Source organism: Schistocerca nitens, chromosome 4 (assembly GCF_023898315.1).
Source record: "Schistocerca nitens isolate TAMUIC-IGC-003100 chromosome 4, iqSchNite1.1, whole genome shotgun sequence".
NCBI lineage: Eukaryota > Metazoa > Arthropoda > Insecta > Orthoptera > Acrididae > Schistocerca > Schistocerca nitens.
This window is the reverse complement of record NC_064617.1, coordinates 388703982-388725556: the sequence shown is the minus strand read 5'-3', so window position 1 is coordinate 388725556 and position 21575 is coordinate 388703982. Positions and strand designations below refer to the sequence as shown.

Here is a 21575-nt window from a genome sequence, read left to right as displayed (position 1 = left end):
CTGTGCCGCTTGTAACAAGCCTGGGCACGTTCGCGCAGAATGTATACAGCGGCGCGTTGCACAGCTGCCGGCCGGCGAGGCCGCCAGGCCACCGGCGATAATACTGCCGCGAACTTACGCCGCCGTGGCTCGCGAACGGTCGACTGCTTCCTCAGCCCCTGAATCGTGTGCAAATACAAATTCTCCAGACACTGAAATTCCGATGGACGTCAGTGCCGTCATAGCTGACGACCTACAAGAGTCCAGCCAATCTACGAAAACAGTTGAAGTTGCACCGAAACAGGCACCTGCAACTGTAAAGGCAGCAGATCCACCGGAAATTGAAGACCGACACACCTTACAGGAAAGCGACACTAACTTGGATACTGAAGAAAGTCCGTCGAGAGGCAATTCTCCAAAGAAAAATAAGAAACGCCGGCTGGCGCGCAAAGGTGCAGAGGAGACAGCTCCCACACTCCAACAAAAAGCGAAGGAAATAGGTAGTACATTAAGCCAACAGTTCTATAGCAACACGAAAGCGACACCAGTTTCTGAGGAGGGTTCCCCTTCCGCGCTGGAAAAACGAGACGTCCAAGGAAAGCCAACAAAGAAAGCATCTACCCACCCCCAAGAAACGAGTCACTCTCCTGAAGCTTCACTCGTCCCACCCACGACGACAACCTCAACCACCTGGGCAGGCGAAAGCGACCATAACAATGCCGACGAAGAAATGACAGAAGTTTCAGAAACTAAGACAGACTGTAAGCTAGCCCCACAGGTGATTTCTTCAACGAACGAACATTCTAAAGAACAAGGACACACCACTGAAACATTTGCTACCGGCGAATATTATTAAAATGCGTTTTAAAGCTGACGCTTGCGAGACAAAACGCAAGAATGTTTTTTAAAGTTTGATCAAGTAGAACGAAGAATGTCTGACATACAAGCACACACAATCGCGACAATAAACCTTAATAAGATTCGTAGTTCCTTTAAACTACAGAACTTAAAAGATTTTATGTATGCTTCTGACTGTGACATTATACTTTTACAAGAAGTGACAGACATTGAGCTAGGTAACGTAACTGGCTTTAACGCCTTTACAAACCTAGGGCATGGAGCGGAAATGGGCACAGCTCTGCTCACAAAGGAGGGCATAGTAGTCCAAGAAGTAGTAAAACTACCAAACAGTAAAGGCATAGCGGCCACAATAAACAAAATACGACTCATTAACGTATATGCCCTTCAGGATCCAGTAAGGAACTCGAGATGAACACCTTATCCTGGGAGGAGATTTTAACTGTGTTTTGCATGCCAAAGACCAAACTCCCAATTTCAACAAGTGTACTGAACTGTAACGTATAGTTAATGACTTAAGACTAATAGACTCATGGGAACATATGCACGGTGCAGCCCCTGGCTTCACCCACGCCACAAGTCACTCGGCGAGCCGTCTCGACAGGATATATGTAACGCACAATTTGAAACACCTCATTTTGCAGTCCGAAGTATGGCTTACAGTTTTTTCGGGTCATGCTGCGTACATATGCACAATCAATCTGATAAAACAAGAGACCTACCGAGGTAGAGGCACATGGAAGCTCAACGTGTCGCATCTGGAAGACCATGATTGTCAGGAGGCATTTTACAAGGTATGGAGAGAGTGTGAAAGCAAATTTAGCTCGTACAACTCTAGCACTGACTGGTGGCTGAAACATGCCAAACGTAAAATACGGAGGTTTTTCATAAACTACTCAAAAGACAAAAACTTTTGGTACAAATCAATTATAGAGTTCTACTTTCAATGTCTAAGGGATTTGCACAAGTCCGATGCAACAGTTGTGGACAACCACGAAAGAATTAACAAAATTAAATAAAAAATTTTAGCACTTCGGCGTAAACAACTGTAAGGTTACCAAATAAGGTCGCGTGCCCAGAATATAGCACAGCACGAGGTCACTTCCATTTATCATGTCATTCGTGAAAGCAAAAGGGCGTCTCGCAAGATATTATCTGAAATAACAACTGATGATGGAAGGAAGCTGACGAAGCAAAGAGGCAATCGTACAGCATTTTGAATCCTTAATGTCTAGTCAACCAGATGACGAACAGCTTCAAGACGAGTTAATGATCAACCTCCAGGGCAAAGTATGCCACGCGGAAGCACAAACTCTCATCTCGGAAGTGACTGAAGAAGACGTCGAAGAAACTATATATGGAAGCATGAAAAATAAGGCTCCAGGGGCAGACGGAATTCCGGCAGAATTTTATTGCAGATTCAGTGGCCTCGTAAAAGGCAAGTTTACTCTCATCTGCAACGAACTGCTAAACGCTGAAAATGACATCCCGAAAGAATTTCGTGAGGGACTCGTAGTGTTAGTGCCAAAAAATTCCAACACGAAAACTGCAAACGCTCTGAGGCTAATTACGCTTTTAAACAGCGATTACAGAATCTTTGGCCGCATCCTCGCTCGCAGGCTGAAAACCACAATGACCAGCGTCACTGGCCCTTATCAAACAAGTGTGGGCAAAGACAGAAGAATTCTCCAGACCCTCTGTGACCACAGGGACCTAATCTCAACGGCCGACGTCTGAAAAATAAAATGTGCACTCATCTCACTCGACTTTGAGAAAACCTTCGACAGGGTTAATCACAGTTTTCTCCTTCGGACCATGGGCGCAATGGGCTTCCCACCTAGATTCATTGCAGTAGTAAGAAATACACTAACAAACAACTCAGCCAGGTTTGTCATCAATGGACACATTAGCCGCCCGATTGACGTCACCAGCTCCATTAGGCAAGGGTGTCCAATGTCAATGACACTTTTCGCCATCGCCATCGAGCCCCTGCTTGCCTCCCTTATGAAACATCTACAAGGACTACAAATACATGGAGAAAAGATCGTGTGCAAGGCGTACGCTGATGATGTTGGCATCCTAGTCGTGAATGGCGCTGAAGTACAGAGCGCAATACGAACAGTAACAAATATGAACAGGCATCTGGAGCAAAACTTAATAGAACAAAGTCGGGGATTTTCAACATCGACCGTGGAATTGGGACGCAAACGCAGGATCTGTTACGCGAGCTTGTAACCATGAAATGTCTCGGCATAGATTTTAAAAGAAATATCAAGCACACTATTGCTGCGAATTATCGAAAATTACTTAACAGCATACGCGCCTCTGTACAAGCACATAGTATTAGGAAACTCGATGAACTTCAAAAAGTAACAGTGGCAAATGTATACATCACATCCAAAGTTAATTACGTAGCACAAGTTCTGCCACCACCTACGACTTTGTTGAAAAGCATCGCATCTGCACTAGGACACTTTGTGAGCCGCGGACGTAATTTCAAAGTCAAATATGACATTCTGATGCTCCCTACGAAATGTGGTGGGTTAAATCTCACCGATGGCAGCAAAAAAGCTCAAGCCTTATACCTTGCTACCACACACAAACAATGGACAGAACCAAGTGGTACCCTTGCTGCACACTTGTTAAACGAAATAGCTCCTGCTGACGTCAGTGCACCTATAAATTTCCAACACATACACAACGGACTATACCATAAGAAATACTTTTTCGTGGAATACAGCTACATACAGGCAAGGATCCCTGAAAAATACATCATGAAAGTAAAAGAACTTTACAATAACTTGATGAAAGACAAACCCAGAAACGACGTAGAACAAAAGTATCCTTGTTATAACTGGGAAAAAACATGGGAAAATATTCACTGCCGGAACCTGCCAACGTATGTCAAATCGACCTGGTACTTTGCTGTAAACAGAAAAATTACGACGAACTCTAAACTTCACTCTATTCGACTGGCCGAGTCACCGCTGTGTGCATTATGTAATACACCAGATACCGAAGAGCATAGATTGCTGTGTGACAGGGCAAAACAAATATGGCTCTAAATAAGACAAAAGATAGCGAGCGTCAGCAGAACTACGCCCAATGCTGTTAGGACTGCTGAATTTTTAAACCCTGACGATATACCTTACCCTAAAACAAAACGAAACGCAGTTAACTGGTTGAAAGGCCAAACGATGCATTACATCCTAACAAAAGAATCAAGCAATATGGAGGACTTCTGGGTATACCTTACAACTGAGCACCACAAGTTGATATGTACTAAAAATACAAAGAAAATTACGCAAATTTTTTAACTAAAACATTACAGTAACCAATAAAAATGCGTAATTTACATTACACATCCAAGCATTTCGTATATTAGACAAATGATTTTTGGTTAAAGTTTGTACTTCACGTAGCAGGAGGAGGATTTCCAACAGAAAGTGACCAGAGAAGATCATCAGTATAGACCACTTAAGCCTATATGTGTCTATTACTTTATTTTGCGGCAAGCACAGTGATGAAACTGGTATATACCCTTTATTTAGTTTCTGTCTTTCTTTCCTTTTCTTTTCACAGGAAGACACATTTATGTTAATTATGTGTAAAATCAAGCAGAAGAAGCCTACTTTACTTCATTACCTTCTGAAGAAGAAAATTTTACTTATCAGCAATAATGAGTTTGCTTCTTTCCGTTTTTCCACGCACGGAGAACGAAATTTATAGAGGCAGTTTCATTTCCATAACAATTACGTGACTGCCTTCTCAATGGAATTTACATTTATTTTTATTCAAGCCTTGTTGCAAACAAAGGCAACAGAAGGGGCATACTTCGTTTGTAGTTCACAAGAAGCGTGTTTCCACATCATCAAGTTACATTCTCTCTTTAAAGGCGGAGAATCCGGGCCGAGAAGGCAACACTTAGCGAGCGTAAAGGACGGATTGAAGGGGAGGAAGTAGACCCGAAAAAAAAGATGGATAGAGCGTCTGCCATGTAAGCAAGAGATCCCGGGTTCGAGCCCCGGTCGGGGCACACATTTTCATCTGTCCCCGTTGACTTATGTCAACGCCTATAAGCAGCTAAGGGTGTTCATTTCATTGTAATTTCATTCCAACGAGCTGCATGGTCACCGATGGTATCTGTTCTTTCGGACATGTCCGAAAGAACAGATACCATCTTACTATATGTATAGTTAAGGCTCACCGACCACTTTACCATCTTTTTCTTCTGTGCGAATGCCCAAACAGTGCCCGAACTCTTACAAGAATCGGCAACGCGCCGCGAGTAATGAGTATAATGGGCGGGGGCACCACGAACGTAGTGCGGGACAATACGTTGAGAATGTGGGATTCGCGGGAGGCGTGCCAGAGATAAATCCATGCAGTCAATAAAAAAAAGTAGCATAACGGTAAGCGTCACGCACTGTAGTGAAGAAGTCGCGAGTTCTATCACATTCGCAGCTACATTTTTTTTAAAACGCAATTCTGCTGTCTGCTGAAGTTATCAATTTAATGGAATTCCCTTCAATTCTCAGCCCAAAATAGCCGCATGTAGAAAAAGAGCTAACTTCTGCGACATTTTGTTCTTTTCAGATTTAATAGACGGCCAGGCTGCAGATGCATCTGGAAGCTTTTCTATTATGTATGGGGAGAGTGCATCGTGCCAAAATAGTCAGAAAAGTATTTTCTACATTAGCTGTCGTCTGGTAGTGGCATTTTATTCTTCTTCAAACCTTGTTTGACAGCTTTAACTCAGAACAAGTTTTCTACATGCATGTCATCAATAAACTGCATGTGCATTGTCAGACTGTTATAGATAAAATCAGAGAATTCGCATATATCATCGATGATTAATTCCTCTCTCATGTTAGTATTGTTTTAACATCACTACAAGAAATCTTACGAAAATTGTGCACTGTATTATGAGAAATGAAATAAAACTACCCACGATAACCTTACGACGAAAGTCTGTTTTAATAAAACTGAGTATCTGTACACAAGCGTGCCTCTATCGGCACGAATTAGTAAAATACTTGTCACTTAGATTTCGATTGGGTCTGTGTTTAACGGGTATGCTGTGTCATATTCAACAGGTATCCAAATGTGGCATTTCATAAATAAAGATATGTATTCCTAGAAACCCAAAATTTGCTTGTCAGCAACGAAAAGAGGCGTTAGCTGTTGTGTAGCATTGTAAGTTTTTCACCATTGCACAATGAGCTGAAAGTATTTCCTTGCGATTTCCTCATAGATGTTTCATCTGACTGCTTGTAGCTCTTTCACAGAAGGGATAAAATCGTTACAGTCAGCGAGACTGGACCCCGAACCATAATAGACGCTTTTTCACAGGTCAGCACGTCACCATAGAGGTAGCAAAGAGGTCTGTGTTGTGCTTCCCTCTTACGAGTCCAATAGTGGCTAGAACTCGTAATCCGCTATTTAAAAGACGAGATTAGTTGTGATTTCCACGTTTAACTAATTTCCTGGGCTGAAAACCGTATATTTAAAATCTTTTGTTACACCTCAAGCGATAATAGCTCAATTACTCAATGGAAATCACGGGAAAAATCAAGTGAAATTTGAGGCTTAATTCCATGCACACCAGGAAGTAACTCGTCGATCACAGAGTTGCCAAACATACCTTGACTTTTTGCCAAATCTAAGTTGCAGTACTAGCAGGAAGAAGACGAACCGATGTGATCATACAGTGGGCTGGGAAGTGACCATACCAGGCGTATCAAAGACGCGGCTGCTACGGCCTAGAATATGTAATGCGTCTGATTCGCATTTCTGTAACTAGGTTTAGGGACTGGAGCGTAGTTACTAATAATACTCAGAACTGACTGCAAACTAAGCATCATAAATCAGTAACTCTTATAGTTGTTTTTATATTTCTTTCGTAACTGTACTCAAAACTAAGAAACGCATTTACAGACGTTTTCGTGGCTCGCCGATAGTCGAGCACACCAAACAAATACAAATAAAAACAGAATGTGTGTGTGTCTGTGTGTGTGTGTGTGTGTGTGAGAGAGAGAGACAGAGAGAGAGAAGAGACAGAGAGGGAAAAAGAGAGAGAGATAAAATTTAAAAAGGATAAGGGAGAGGGTAAAAAATTGTTGTAAAGAAATTGAATAATGATATGTAAAGAAATCTTTCATTAAAATGACACGTTCCACATCATTATGAAATGTCGTTTTCATGATCTATGGAACAGTATTAATCTCATCTAATCTAATCATATCGTGATGGCTGGGTGTTGTGTGCTGTCCTTAGGTTGGTTAGGTTTAAGTAGTTCTAAGTTCTAGGGGACTGATGACCGTAGCAGTTAAGTCCCATAGTGCTCAGAGCCATTTGAACCATTAATCTAATCATATCATATTGCTGACTAGCCGTGAAGAGTCATGAATTACCGAAATTTTCGCCAATATCAGTAACCAAATCTAAACTTGAAAATGAAAGACGACTGTTTTTGTAATAAACCGGGACTCCTATCAAGACCCTTTCATCCCTGTTAACTAACTACGAAAGGTGTCTGATATACCTCAATTCCGAAGCAATAAAGTGTGTATCCATTTAATGATGAAGCGCATGATGTGAAGTTCGGTGATAGAGAAACGAACCCAACACGTAATCAGATTGTTAACTAAGTAAAATCAAATGTTACCTAACGGTTTTTCTTACCAGCTGCTAGGTGTTTGAATCTAAAATAAGGATACAAATTTTTGTGCCAGAGCGACAATCGAACCGCACTTCTATCGTTCTTCTGTATCGTCCACGAATATAGCTTAAGTATCAATTGCTTACTCACCAACAGTAAGATGTGTGCGTGTTTGACCAGAAATTATTGGCAACACATGAACAGACATTAAAATTGCACGTTAATTTTCACTAGCAGGCCGGTGTGCACGTGATAGGGCTTGAAATGAAATCATGAATATTTTTGTACTGGATCAGGAATCGAACCCACAGACTTACCTTTGGAGGAGACCTACAGGAGATTGCAGTCTCGGAAAAAGGAACGAAATGATTGAACTCTACTGTTCCGAGAGATTCAGGACTCGAAAGAAAAGATATGAATTCGAATAGTGTCCAGCACCAAATTTTTCAGCGTCTCTAGTTCAATCAAGTACAAGTAAAATAAGAGCCCTGTTCCTTTAAATGGCTATCGGTTCAGAAAATAAAATAAAATTTTCTAATGTAAGTAAGTTTACTGGCGACAGTATTTCTGTTTAAAAATGACATCCGCCTGTGTCATTTCCCAATGTAAATGGGCTCTGTCCAGTTGGGAATGAAGGAACGTGATGTTTAATTCGGATTCTGGATTATTTATTTTCGTCATGGATTCATATGTCTTAGTCAAGGCACAGAGAGTAAATGCAATGTAATGTGTTTGGTTTCTTTCTTTGATTCCCTATGGTAAATGGATGCGAAACATTGTTTTAATACCTTTCAGAACCTGCTCTATAGCTACTAAGGCAAACTGCTTGTTTTGAGGTCCATACATTAAATAATGGAGAAGTGAATGCAGTTCAAAAGTGATATTTAAAATATTCAATTGGATTTAAGGCGACAAACTTGCCGATATTTGAAACTACCCAGAGAAAAGTAAGTTGCTAGAGACTATGTTAGCAAATGTCTGCAGAGAGTTCCCAAGTGCTACTGTGGAAATTTAGCGTAGAGGCCCTGTAGTAACGAAGAGGTTCCGTTCCTTCATACTTCTCACCCTGGCAGGTGAGTCTTAAGTGAAGAACAATATTGAATTTCGTATCGTTGATGGTCGATTTGAATTTCTTCAGAGATGCTTGTATTGTGAAGCAGCTTGGCAGTCAGAAAGCCGAGCTCTATGGCCATTAATACAACTTACTGTGTCGAGCTACCAAGAGGATTTGATGTGTAAAGGTTTTCTCCTGATTTCGTTACAGAATTTTTTTCTGGAAATTCGCAGCCCCATAAAATAAATCAGAAAAAAAAGCTCACACACACTGGCCCCTACCACGGTTAGAACTGATGACTCATTGAGCCGTTGCGACATGAGACACCGGCGGTACCACGGGGCTAAGGACACGCTGCTGCCAGCACGCCACTCTCATCATGGTGTTGGTCGCTCAGCCTATAATGCATCGTGAAAGATAATAAAAGTTGTCATTTATGTGAAGAACAGCATTTCTTTAGCCAAAAAATTGAATTTTCTGTCTCAGTGTCTAAGATTACATGAGGATTATATAGCATGAGTCATTCAAATGGAAAGGAAATATCAAGTAAATTTAGCGAGTCAATTCAGTACCATACGCAGAATTGATTGCGCTGTCACAGTGTTGCCAAATGTTTGTGACGATGTTGCCAATTCTCAGCTGTGTTAGGAACATATCTGTATTGCTATGGGAGGACAGTCCCGTGCTCGTGTCATAGGAGGATACGGAGAGGAGGCGCGGTGTTTGGATAATATGCAGCGTTTTCTCCTACCAGTTGTGTCAAAGACACAGGTGTGTAATCTTCCGTCACGATTACAGTTTCCCACAAAATATATACCAATAAAACACTTACCTTGTTACTTTGTAACGAAAGATTATTTCAGAAGAATAAAAAGTCTTTGGAAATCAACTTTGCCCACCGGTCACGAAAAGTAAGATAACAAACGCTTTGCAGCTCGAAATCGATTGCATCTATGTGCAGTCTTGTGATCATACAAGTAGAATTTCATGAATTGCGCGAGAATGTAGAAAAATGTTGGTGCGAATGGAAGCTGTAAGAAACACAGTTAACTAATTATTCTGTACCACGTAATAATCAATTCATTTGAAAATTCAGAAGAGAAGAAACTAAAAATTATGCCCATTAAGACAGAAACTAAAGTTCAGATGCGGGTACTGTGCAGATATGCGCTTTTTCATCTTCAGATCTATACAAATAATGTATACTAACCCGTGTATTCATTGCTTTCGCAATCTTTCCCTCTTGTTTAGTTTTCTAGTGATAAACTGGATCCACACCCATGAGTCTGTTTTTTCTTTCTATCCTTCCATCTACTATCTTTGTGTGTTATTGTTCGGTGTTCAAAAAGCAAAATATTATGCCTGCTCCCACGAGGTATTAAAACGAGGTCGCAAGAAGGCTAACGAATTATAATCAAAATACAGAGAGATCCCAATTTGTCTGTCGTCGTGGTGTTAAGTCGACAGAAATAGTTGGGTGTTATTGCCTGTATCACCGGCATCCCGTTGTCGTCTTCTCTTATTGAGATTTTCATATTGCCCTGAACACAAGACGCCGAGATAAATGTGTGTATACTCCGTGACGAAACATCCCACATTCCATTCATCCTGATCCATTCGTTACGTGCATCGGCAGCAATGAGTGATAGGAAAGCTGTTGTGAGGTGACGAATAACAATAGAAATTGTAGTAATAACAAATCAGTAATCAAGGATGTTTACTGCATTACAGACAATTAACAAAATAACCAAGAAAGGCTGACTGTTTAATTGGCCCACTGTATAGGTGTTCTTACCACTTTGTTACTGAATTCTGTTCTGGTTGTTTGCAGAGAGAAAAGAAAGAACCCTGTAGTCATACATATCGCAACTATCCTTGCTTTACATCACGAGACGAACATGCCGTCACCGAGCTGATATTTGAAATACATTTCTGTTTTCTCTCTCCGTCTCTCTCTCTCTCTCTCTCTTTATTTTTATTTTTATTTTTTGAGGAAAGCATCGAGAAGCGCGAATAATAAGCAAGTAGGCATATAACCTGTTTACAGTTATTTTCATTGGGATACATAATACAAAAATACAACTTTTAAGTGTATTATTGCGTAATTCCAGTTATTGACAGTGTATTTGTGAGCATGCTCGCATTCAGTGGGGTGAAACCTGTCACAGAAGCAAGCAAACCACAAATATTTCTTGCGCCATGCGCAACTCACAAACGAAATCTAGCTGCACTGACGTGTTGTGCGACATATTGCACGGAAAATACATCTGATTCATGTTGCTAAATACAGCTCTCTCAGATATCTATTTGAATATGTACCACGTGTATAAAATATATCTTGAAATACGCAGAAAGTCACATAGAGGTATTCGACTGAAACATAGCCATGACCAAGATTGTAACTGGGGTCGACAGCATCGCCGTCTACCACCTTGACAACTCGAAAGGTGACAGTGCTCGTCCGGTTACTTACGTTTACTGGTATCAAAGCTACAGCATGAAAGCACAGAAATGTTAATAACCCGAAGATCATTAACTTTGGAACCCATAGAAAGTAAAGCACTCATCAGTCGGAAGAGTGGTTTGAACTCCACAGTGCTTTAATAGGCAATGTCTTGGAGGTGGTATACCGTTGCTTTCCTCCGAACTTTAAGTTGACTTACCTAGCCAGTTAATAGGGGAACCTACAGTTTAACGTGGCTTTCAGACCACAGTGCAACTCAATATTTTTCACATCAACAAATACTGCCTAGGGGAAGTAAGTGTAAAATGGCACATAAATGTCGTGGGCCTGACTAGGGATTGAACATGAAACCTTCGTATCCATAGCCCGGCTCTTTATTACTTTGCCACAATGCAGCCACTACTGTGGTCTCTGCTGGGCATTAAAATTAAGGATCTCTCGTTTGTGCCTGCGTTGGCTCTTGTGTGTCCCTTAGGAGTCCTTACTTTTGGAATTATGCTCATATACGTGTGTGTAAACGCCTCCAGCTGCCCACTCAAGGAATACTGGATACACAGTCTAGCTTCAATGTCATAAATACGCCTCAGTTTGTGGATGAACTCAGACTTAGGTTGATAATCATTTTGAATATTTAGCACTGCTGTACCCACTGGTGTTAAACTCGTTTTCAACCAGTGATGCCCACAGCTACAGAAACACTACTTGTGATACCTCTTAGACAAAATACTTACGCAGTGCTGTCAGAAGAAAAGATCAACCTGACATAAACTGTGGGAAGTTTGCTTTGCAACCTTTGTACCTTGTAACGGAACATATTAAAGGCTTTACTTTACCGAAGTATGCGATACCCTCCAAATTCAACCAGTTTAACGAGTATTTATGATTATAGAAAAGTTATTGTGTATGTTAACAATGATTGCACAACATGTCTCCATAAACAGTCAACCAATTAAATTATACTGAATAACTGACCCACACAAAAGTTAATATCACTTGATCACTGATACTGCAAATGTCATCATGTAAAAACACTAAGTTCATCTTAAATAATTAATATGAAGTACGAAAAATAGTGGCCAACTTAGGTATTTTGGATCTCCTTAAATAAAAATCACCCAGTGAAACCTATTTGTTCACTAGGAGCGTTTTCACTCAGTATTCACGTAATCAATCCTATTTTAGACGAAAACCAATGTAATTCTTAATAATTCATGTTATTTACTTATTTATGCAAATTAGAGAAGTCAATTGACAAACTTCTAAAAAACGGCCTTTTTGTAACAAAGAATTATTCTGTCAAGTCAACAAATCTGTCTGTCATTTTAATAACATGTTAAATTATGTCATCCTATGCAAATTAATAACTTTTCTGCACAAATTATGATAACAGATGTACATGTGACTTATAAACTATATCTCTTTTTAGTAGTTCTTTGACAATGTTATAAATACAAGCAGCAAGAAGGGTCGGGAGGCAGTCGGAACGTCACTTTGGTAAAGTGTGTTTGTGTGTTATTGTTTGAGGTGGATAAACAATGCAAAGAACATGTAAAGGAAGTACTACTTTGTGTTGTCATGGTCTTTGGTGGACAGTGGAATTAATATGGCCACCAGAGTAATAAATATTTGGAGTTTACATATTTGTTGGTTTCGCTCGTTCTTTATCATCAAAAGCACATAAAAAACACGGGACCTCATGTTTTTACCCTAGACAACCAGATTTAGAGCCAGCATCAGCATCGAGACACAGCAGCGATCCAGCAAGCAGCAGCGATTACTACAATGCATTTTAATGGCGCCAACCTAACATCAAGTGCTAACAAGCTCCGTAAATTGGAGTGAAATAGTGCGATTATAGCAATTAGCAATATCAACGACTAGGCGAACATTACAACCTGGATAAAGAGCTTTTCCTATTTGAGATATCTGTGAACGTTGCTGCATAAGACGATTTAAGAAGAAACTAAACTGCTTCAGCTACGCCAATGTTTAAAGAAATTGCCTTAACGGCACTTAATCGTGGTTTGTGAATCGTTTACCGGCCGTACTCTGCCGCATTTCGCTGGTTGGAAGGCATAAAGCTTACTGGCAAATTTCACAGAAGGAAAAGGGGGACGAAATGTCTCCCACTGGAAGGTCATGTTGTTTTATTTAAATGATTACAAAATCAGGTAAAACGAACAGTGAAGTTGTCAGTATAAGCACATTACTGTTGTCAGTATGATCTTGCACCGCCCGGGGCCTGTAATGATAAAAGGCCCATTTCGGTCAGGCATATTGTATACAGAAGTGGAAGAGAGCGCACAACTAAATTCTACAATCCGTATGCATTGCATACACACAGAAATTACTGTTATAGTGTACTTTGGAGCCCAATGAGTGAATTGCACAATTTCCGGTGAGAAAGAGCACTGGCAAACAGTCTTCGCTACATTAGGTTACTTAAACTGGTGTCACTCTGAGCTACAATCTATGGTCACCGACTAAGTGCAAGGACAATGAGTCGGATGCGGTTTTTGCAACTGTGAAATATTAAATTTGAACTAATATTGCGAAAATTTTGAACTTGGATAGCTTAGAATGAAAATCTTTCTGTTTATTGCAAAGGAAAACAATTGATTTTCTAAAACATTCTCTGTCATACACAACTTGAAACAGGTCACGTCGACCAAATCATGTGGGAGAAGCGATAGCGACGTATATGGGAAGGCAGTAAGATCCCTTGGCTTGTGGTTTGGCAGTATTCGACAGCCATTTCTAGGCGCAAGTAAATGAAGAAAGGCAGCGCGTTTTTGTTATCAAGTAACGTCTTCATCAATTACTTTAGTTTTAATGTAATCTACAAGTAATTGCTGATGTTTGATATTAACAAAAAAAGGATTCCGTAGACAGGGAAAGAACCTGTTCTTGGGCAACTACTTCTATGATGATGGTTGGTTGGTTTTGGGGAAGGAGACCAGACAGCGTGGTCATCGGTCTCATCGGATTAGGGAAGGATGGGGAAGGAAGTCGGCCGTGCCCTTTCAGAGGAACCATCCCGGCATTTGCCTGGAGTGATTTAGGGAAATCACGGAAAACCTAAATCAGGATGGCCGGACGCGGGATTGAACCGTCGTCCTCCCGAATGCGAGTCCAGTGTCTTACCACTGCGCCACCTCGCTCGGTTCTATGATGACCAAAAGCCCTTAAATGATCTTCGAGCACATGTGTTCCAGCAGCGGTATGAAGAAAATGATAGTAATAATGACGGTAATAATCGAATTATCGTGAACTTCACACTTCACAATGGATTTTCTCGAACTAAGAAATTTCCTGAATTAGTGAAAATTTCAAAATGGCTTCACGTCGAGGCTACGATGCCTAGAAGAGTCTTTACATCCTGCTGACGTGAGAATAGCATAATCTCCGGTCAGAAGCTTGCTTCTACTTAACCATTTAATAGACTTGCATTTTTTCCAACGTGACTTATTTTGTAAGATTACCACATCATCTGTTACAGCACACTCCTGGGGCTGGGAAATGTTGTCACAATGGTCAGGTGGAACGATCTATCACAAGTGCAATGCGTGGGTTCAGGCATATGCTTTTAAGAGGCACAAACAGATTTACTTTACCTCTGGTAACTTCAAGAGAAACACGTTATAATCCAGAATCCGAATTAAACATCACGTTCCTTCATTCCCAACTGGACAGAGCCGGTTTACATTGGGAAATGACATAGGCGGAGGTCATTTTTAAACAGAAATACTGTCGCCAGTAAACTTACTTACATTAGAAAATTTTATTTTATTTTCTGAACCGATAGCCATTTAAAGGAACAGGGCTCTTATTTTACTTGTACTTGATTGAACTAGAGACGCTGAAAAATTTGGTGCTGGACCCTGATTCGAATTCGTATCTCTTCTTTCGAGGTTCTGAATTTCTCGGAACAGTATAGTTCAATCATTTCGTTCCTTTTTCCGAGACTGCAATCTTCTGTAGGTCTCCTCCAAAGGTAAGTCTGTGGGTTAGATTCCTGATCCAGTACAAAAATATTCATGATTTCATTTCAAGCCCTATCACGTGCACACAGGCCTGCTAGTGTTGGTGAGTAAGCAATTGATACTTAAGCTATATTCGTGGACGATGCATAAGAACGATAGGAGTGCTGTTCGATTGTCGCTCAGGCACAAAAATTTGTATCCTTATTTTAGATTTAAACACCTAGCAGCTGGTAAGAAAAACCGATAGGTAACATTTGATTTTACTTAGTTAACAACCTGATTACGTGTAAGGTTCGTATCTCCATCACAGAACTGCACATCATGCGCTTCATCTTTAAATGCATGCACACTATGTTGCATCTGAATCGAGATATATCAGACATCTTTCGTAGTTAGTTAACAGGGATGAAAGGGTCTTGATAGGAGTCCCTGTTTATTACAAAAACTATCTTCTTTTATTTTCAAGTTTAGATTTGGTTACTGATATTGGCGAAAATTTCGGTAATTCATGACTCTTCACGGCTAGTCAGCAATATGATATGATTAGATTAGATGAGATTAATACTGTTCCATAGAACATGAAAACGACATTTCATAATGATGTGGAACGTGTCATTTTAATGAAAGATTTCTTTACATACCAGTATCCAATTTCTTTATCCGCAGATCGTGGTATCGCGGTAGCGTTCTCGCTTCCCGAGGACGCGGTCGCGGTTTCGATTCCCGGCGAGGTCAGGGTTTTTACCTGCCACGAGATGATTAGGTGATATTGTGTCGGATTCATCATTATATTCATCCCCTTTATGTTCGGAGGAAGGCAATGGCAAATCACCTCCTCTAGGACCTTGCCTAGTAAGGCGGCGCGAGTCTCCCGCGTCGTCGCACTACCCTCTGTAACAGAGGTATGGGACTCATCCTCATTCAATTTCTAGACAACAATTTTTTACCCTCTCTCTTATTCTTTTTTATTTCTCTCTCTCTCTCTCTCTCTCTCTCTCTCTCTCTCTCTCTCTCCCTCTCTCCTATACACACACACACACACTCACACACACACACACACTCACACACACACGTTCTTTTTTCTTATTTGTTTGGTGTGTTTTCGACTATCGGCGAGGCACGAAAACGTCTGTGAATGGGTTTCTTTGTTTTGAGTACAGTTACGATAGAAATTTAAAAACAACTATGAGAGTTACTGATTTATGATACTTAGTTTGCAGTCAGTTCTGAGTATTATTAGCAACTACGCTCCAGCCCCTAAACCTAGTTACAGAAATGCGAATCAGACGCATTACATATTCTATGCCGTAGCAGCCGCGTCTTTAATACCCCAGGTATGGTCACTTCCCAGCCCACCGTATGATCACATCGGTTCGTCTTCTTCCTGATAGTACTGTAACTGAGATTTGGCAAAAAGTCAATGTATGTTTGGCAACTCTGTGATCGACGAGTTACTTCCTGGTGCGCACGGAATTAAGCCTCAAATTTCACTCGATTTTTACTGTCATTTCCATTGAATAATCTGAGCTATTATCACTTGAGGCGTAACAAAAGATTGTAAATTTACGGTTTTCAGCCCAGGAAAGCAGTTGAACGTGGAAATCGCAACTAATCTCGTCTTTTAAATAGCGGATTACGAGTTCTAGCCACTATTGGACTCGTAAGAGGAAGGCACAAGACAAACCTCTTTGCTAGTTCTGTGATGACGTGCTGACCTGTGAAAAAGCGTCTGTTATGGTTCGTGGTTCTAGTCTCGCTGACTGTAACGATTTTATCCCTTCTGTGAAAGAGCTACAAGCAGTCAGATGAAACATCTATGAGGAAATCGCATGAAAATACTTTCAGCTCATAGTGAAATGGTGAAAAACTTACAATGCTGCACAACAGCTAACGCCTCTTTTCGCTTCTGACAACCAAATTTTGGGTTTCTAGGGATACATATTTTTATTTATGAAATGCCACATTTGGATACCTGTTGAGTATGACACAGCATACCAGTTAAACACAGACCCAATCGAAATCTAAGTGAGAAGTATTTTACTAATTCGTGCCGATAGAGGCACGCTTGTGTACAGTTTTCTCAGATTTATTAAAACAGACTTTCGTCGTAATGTTATCATGAGTAGTTTTATTTCACTTCTTATAATACAGTGCACAATTTTCGTAAGGTTTCTTGTAGTGATGTTAAAACGATACTAACATGAGAGAGGAATTAATCATCGATGATATATGCGAATTCTCTGATTTTATCTATAACAGTCTGACAATGCACATGCAGTTTATTGATGACATGCATGTAGAAAACTTATTCTGAGTTAAAGCTATCAAACAAGGTTTGAAGAAGAATAAAATGCCACTACCAGACGACAGCTAATGTAGAAAATACTTTTCTGACTATTTTGGCACGATGCACTCTCCCCATACATGATACAAAAGCTTCCAGATGCATCTGCAGCCTGGCCGTCTATTAAATCTGAAAAGAACAAAATGTCGCTGAAATTAGCCGCTTTCTCACATGCGGCTATTTTAGGTTGAGAAGTGAAGGGTATTCCATTAAATTGATAACTTCAGCAGACAGCAGAATTGCGTTTTAAAAAATGTAGCAGCGAATGTAACAGAACTCGCGACGTCTTCTCTACAGTGCGTAATGCTTCCCGTTATGCTACTGGCTGCCATGCAGCTACAGCAGCTCCAGAAGTCAACAACAGGTCCTCATGAACTTCCGTATTGCACAGTGCTGTGAGATAATCCATATGGCCGGATCTCGACTTCTGACAGACAGACAGTTACAGCTTTTCTTTTGCACTGCACGACATTTTCAACTAACAGATAGAGCAACAGAGTAGAGTAGCTCAAGTGGAAAGGAACACTTCCTATTTAAATTTCTGCATCCAACACTGTTGGCAGTTCTGTGTAGGTGGCAGTTACGTTATTTTATTTCGCTGATTACAAAATAGAGTCGAATGTATGCACTGGGTACCGAGGAAGCAAGTTCACGGCGATTCGGTCAACCAAGTAAATGAATGTACTGAACATGCTGCAAACCACCACAGGGAGCCTGTGTGTCAGAATTCTCATCGAGTGTGCCGCAATGGTATTATGATAGAAAAATGAGTCCCAGAGAAGAGGTTTTGGTGGTCTGCTGGATTGATGATAGGTTCCTATGATGATGGTCTGGGTTCGATTCTAACTTCTTCCGATGATTTATAATAGGTAGAGAGAGATTGTATTCTCTTCTGGCTACACAAAGTCAAGAAGGTATAATGGCATTGTGGTCTGCAATTCACATTAAACATAATATTCCTTCTCTACCAAGTAGATGATAGGTTGAACCACAATAAAGTCAAGAGTGGCGAAATGTGGGAACTCTATCACCAGTAACCTTTCTTATACTAGTTATTTATTTCTAGTGACGAAACCAACGCTATGTAGGGTCACAATGCACTTATTCCATCTTTTATTTGAGCTTCTGTATGTCGATAAAATTGGTTATGAGCTGGGAATGCAACTCAGACCGCCCTTAACGTGGAATTTGATCCCTTCGTGACAATACAGCTCGACTACTATTTGTTGTTTGTTCAAAACTGCAGATTTCTCAACATCTCGACATAATGCGCGTGAATGGGTTCGAATCCTGGCTCGGCACTAAAGTTTTCATTATGTATTATTAATCTCTAGCATGAGAACACCTATCTGCTGGTGGATAATAATTTTGATTTTAAATGCATTTTCATTCGTTTTCAGCACCAACGATATCTGACGTTTGTGACTCCCAATGAGACACAGAACTATCCGAGAGATCATTGTACGTTCAAGGATGTTATTCCGAACTGCTGGTGGAGAAAAATTCTGTAGCTGACGTCTCTTTGTGTGCAGTCAACAACGATGTGTGTGGGGTTCGATTCCCAGTCAACACAAAACTCTTCTTCATATTATTTCTAGTTCAAACATGCTCACATGTCCCTGCTGGTGTAACAAACCCATATTTAACGTTCGTTTTCTCTAGAATATAGCAGCAATAGGTGAAGGGTTGGAGTATTTGGAAAGAAAAAAGTAATGTTTCTTCACGTCATTTCAATTAAAACATCTAGCTACTGCCGAGAAAATCCGATATGACACAGTTGATTGAGCTTCGATAATAATCCGATTAGGTTCTGGGTTCGAATCCCTGTCCAACACAAAGCTTTACCTCGCGGCATTTCAAGTAAGTTATTTGTGAAGAAGGAATATTTAACATCTCTCGTAATTCGTTAACAGGGACAATAGATGCTGGGTAGGTATTCGCGTCCGTTATAAATGTTTACATTATGTAATTTAAAGTTGATATTTGCTAACTGATACTGTCTAAAATCGAGGTATATCACTCTCTGTATGCCTAGTCAGGAATGACTGTTAGTTTCCGTCAGTCACGAAATCTTAGTCTGCATGACCTGGGGTTTGAATCCATAAGCAGATCGAGAAGGTTCGTCGTGTCATTTGAAGTTCATACATATTCTCAACTAGCTGCTATTGAATAACTTAAATTTTAATGTCATTTTGTGTTAAATAACAAGTATGGTATGTTACTTTGGAGAGGAAATCATGAATACGACGAATTTACTGCGTGCATTACCTATCTGACGTAATATGAGAGTGGTAACATTTATGGTATGTCATTTATTGCAATAAATGTGAGCTTGCAAGCCTTAAGGATAGTCTTATCTGTGATAAGGTGTTCCCTGATATTTGTAGTATCGTGGTATTACTTTGCATCTTGAGTTAATGCGATAAGAGCAGAGTTTTCTAGTGGTGACTTGTTGGAACCATTTTCAATAGTCAAACGATTGTACCAAGGGGCGACTAGAGAACCTGTTAGACAGCTGCATTATGCGGGTTGCGTGCGAGTCAGGTGAAAATCAATTCATGTTGCCAACCAAAGGTGAAGCAGAAGTAAAGCTGTGAGGACCGGCCGTGAGTCGTGCTTCGGTAGCTCAGTTCGTAGAGCACTTGCCCGCGAAAGGCAAAGGTCCCGAGTTCGAGTCTCGGTCGGGCACACAGTTTTAATCTGCCAGGAAGTTTCATATCAGCGCACACTCCTCTGCAGAGTGAAAAATCTCATTTTGGAAAGGTGAAGCATATGCCGAAAATTAACGGCTGTTCGCTTTTGTTCCCTTTATCTCTCTCTCTCTCTCTCTCTCTCTCTCTCTCTCTCTCTCTCTCTGTGTGTGTGTGTGTGTGTGTGTGTGTATGTATCGTTAGTCACGGCGAATTGAAGAAAGATGAATGTGAATGTAATCGCTGTCAGAGTATGGTTCGAAGTTTTCATGTTAAGCTGATTTGAGCTTTTGTTATAATTATATGATTGCGTAGTGTCTGTTCTCCCCCCCCCCCCCCCCCCCCATGAACCATGGACCTTGCCGTTGGTGGGGAGGCTTGCGTGCCTCAGCGATACAGATGGCCGTACTGTAGGTGCAACCACAACGGAGGGGTATCTGTTGAGAGGCCAGACAAACATGTGGTTCCTGAAGAGGGGCAGCAGCCTTTTCAGTAGTTGCAGGGGCAACAGTCTGGATGATTGACTGATCTGGCTTTGTAACATTAACCAAAACGGCCTTTCTGTGCTGGTACTGCGAACGGCTGAAAGCAAGGGGAAACTACAGCCGTAATTTTTCCCGAGGACATGCAGCTTTACTGTATGATTAAATGACGATGGCGTCCTCTTGGGTAAAATATTCCGGAGGTAAAATAGTCCCCCATTCGGATCTCCGGGCGGGGACTACTCAAGAGGGCGTCGTTATCAGGAGAAAGAAAACTGGCATTCTACGGATCGGAGCTTGCAATGTCAGATCCCTTAATCGGGCAGGTAGGTTAGAAAATTTAAAAAGGGAAATGGATAGGTTAAAGTTAGATATAGTGGGAAACAGTGAAGATCGGTGGCAGGAGGAACAAGACTTTTGGTCAGGTGAATACAGGGTTATAAATACAAAATCAAATAGGGGTAATGCAGGAGTAGGTTTAATAATGAATAAAAAAAATAGGAGTGCGGGTTAGCTACTACAAACAGTATAGTGAACGCATTATTGTGGCCAAGATAGACACAAAGCCCATGCCTACTACAGTAGTACAAGTTTATATGCCAACTAGCTCTGCAAATGATGAAGAAATAGATGAAATGTATGACGAGATAAAAGAAATTATTCGAGTAGTGAAGGGAGACGAAAATTTAATAGTCATGGGTGACTGGAATTCGGTAGTAGGAAAAGGAAGAGAAGGAAACGTAGTAGCTGAATATGGATTGGGGGGAAGAAATGAAAGAAGAAGCCGCCTTGTAGAATTTTGCGCAGAGCATAACTTAATCATAGCTAACACTTGGTTCAAGAATCATAAAAGAAGGTTGTATACATGAAAGAATCCTGGAGATACTAAAAGGTATCAGATAGATTATATAATGGTAAGACAGAGATTTAGGAACCACGTTTTAAATTGTAAGACATTTCCAGAGGCAGATGTGGATTCTGACCACAATCTATTTAATATGAACTGCAGATTCAAACTGAAGAAACTGCAAAAAGGTGGGAATTTAAGGAGTTGGGACCT

The 21575-nt window shown here is 40.7% G+C and overlaps 1 protein-coding gene across 1 annotated transcript in view; it reads left to right on the top strand.

The window, feature by feature from the left end:
* Positions 1 to 202: 202 nt before the first annotated feature.
* The window catches only part of LOC126252327 (solute carrier family 22 member 7-like), a 187191-nt gene continuing 165818 nt past the window's right edge, over positions 203 to 21575 (top strand). The window contains exon 1 of the mRNA XM_049953214.1: positions 203 to 757. Coding sequence (XP_049809171.1) covers positions 203 to 757 — 555 coding nt within the window. The remainder of the gene's footprint in view (positions 758 to 21575) is intronic.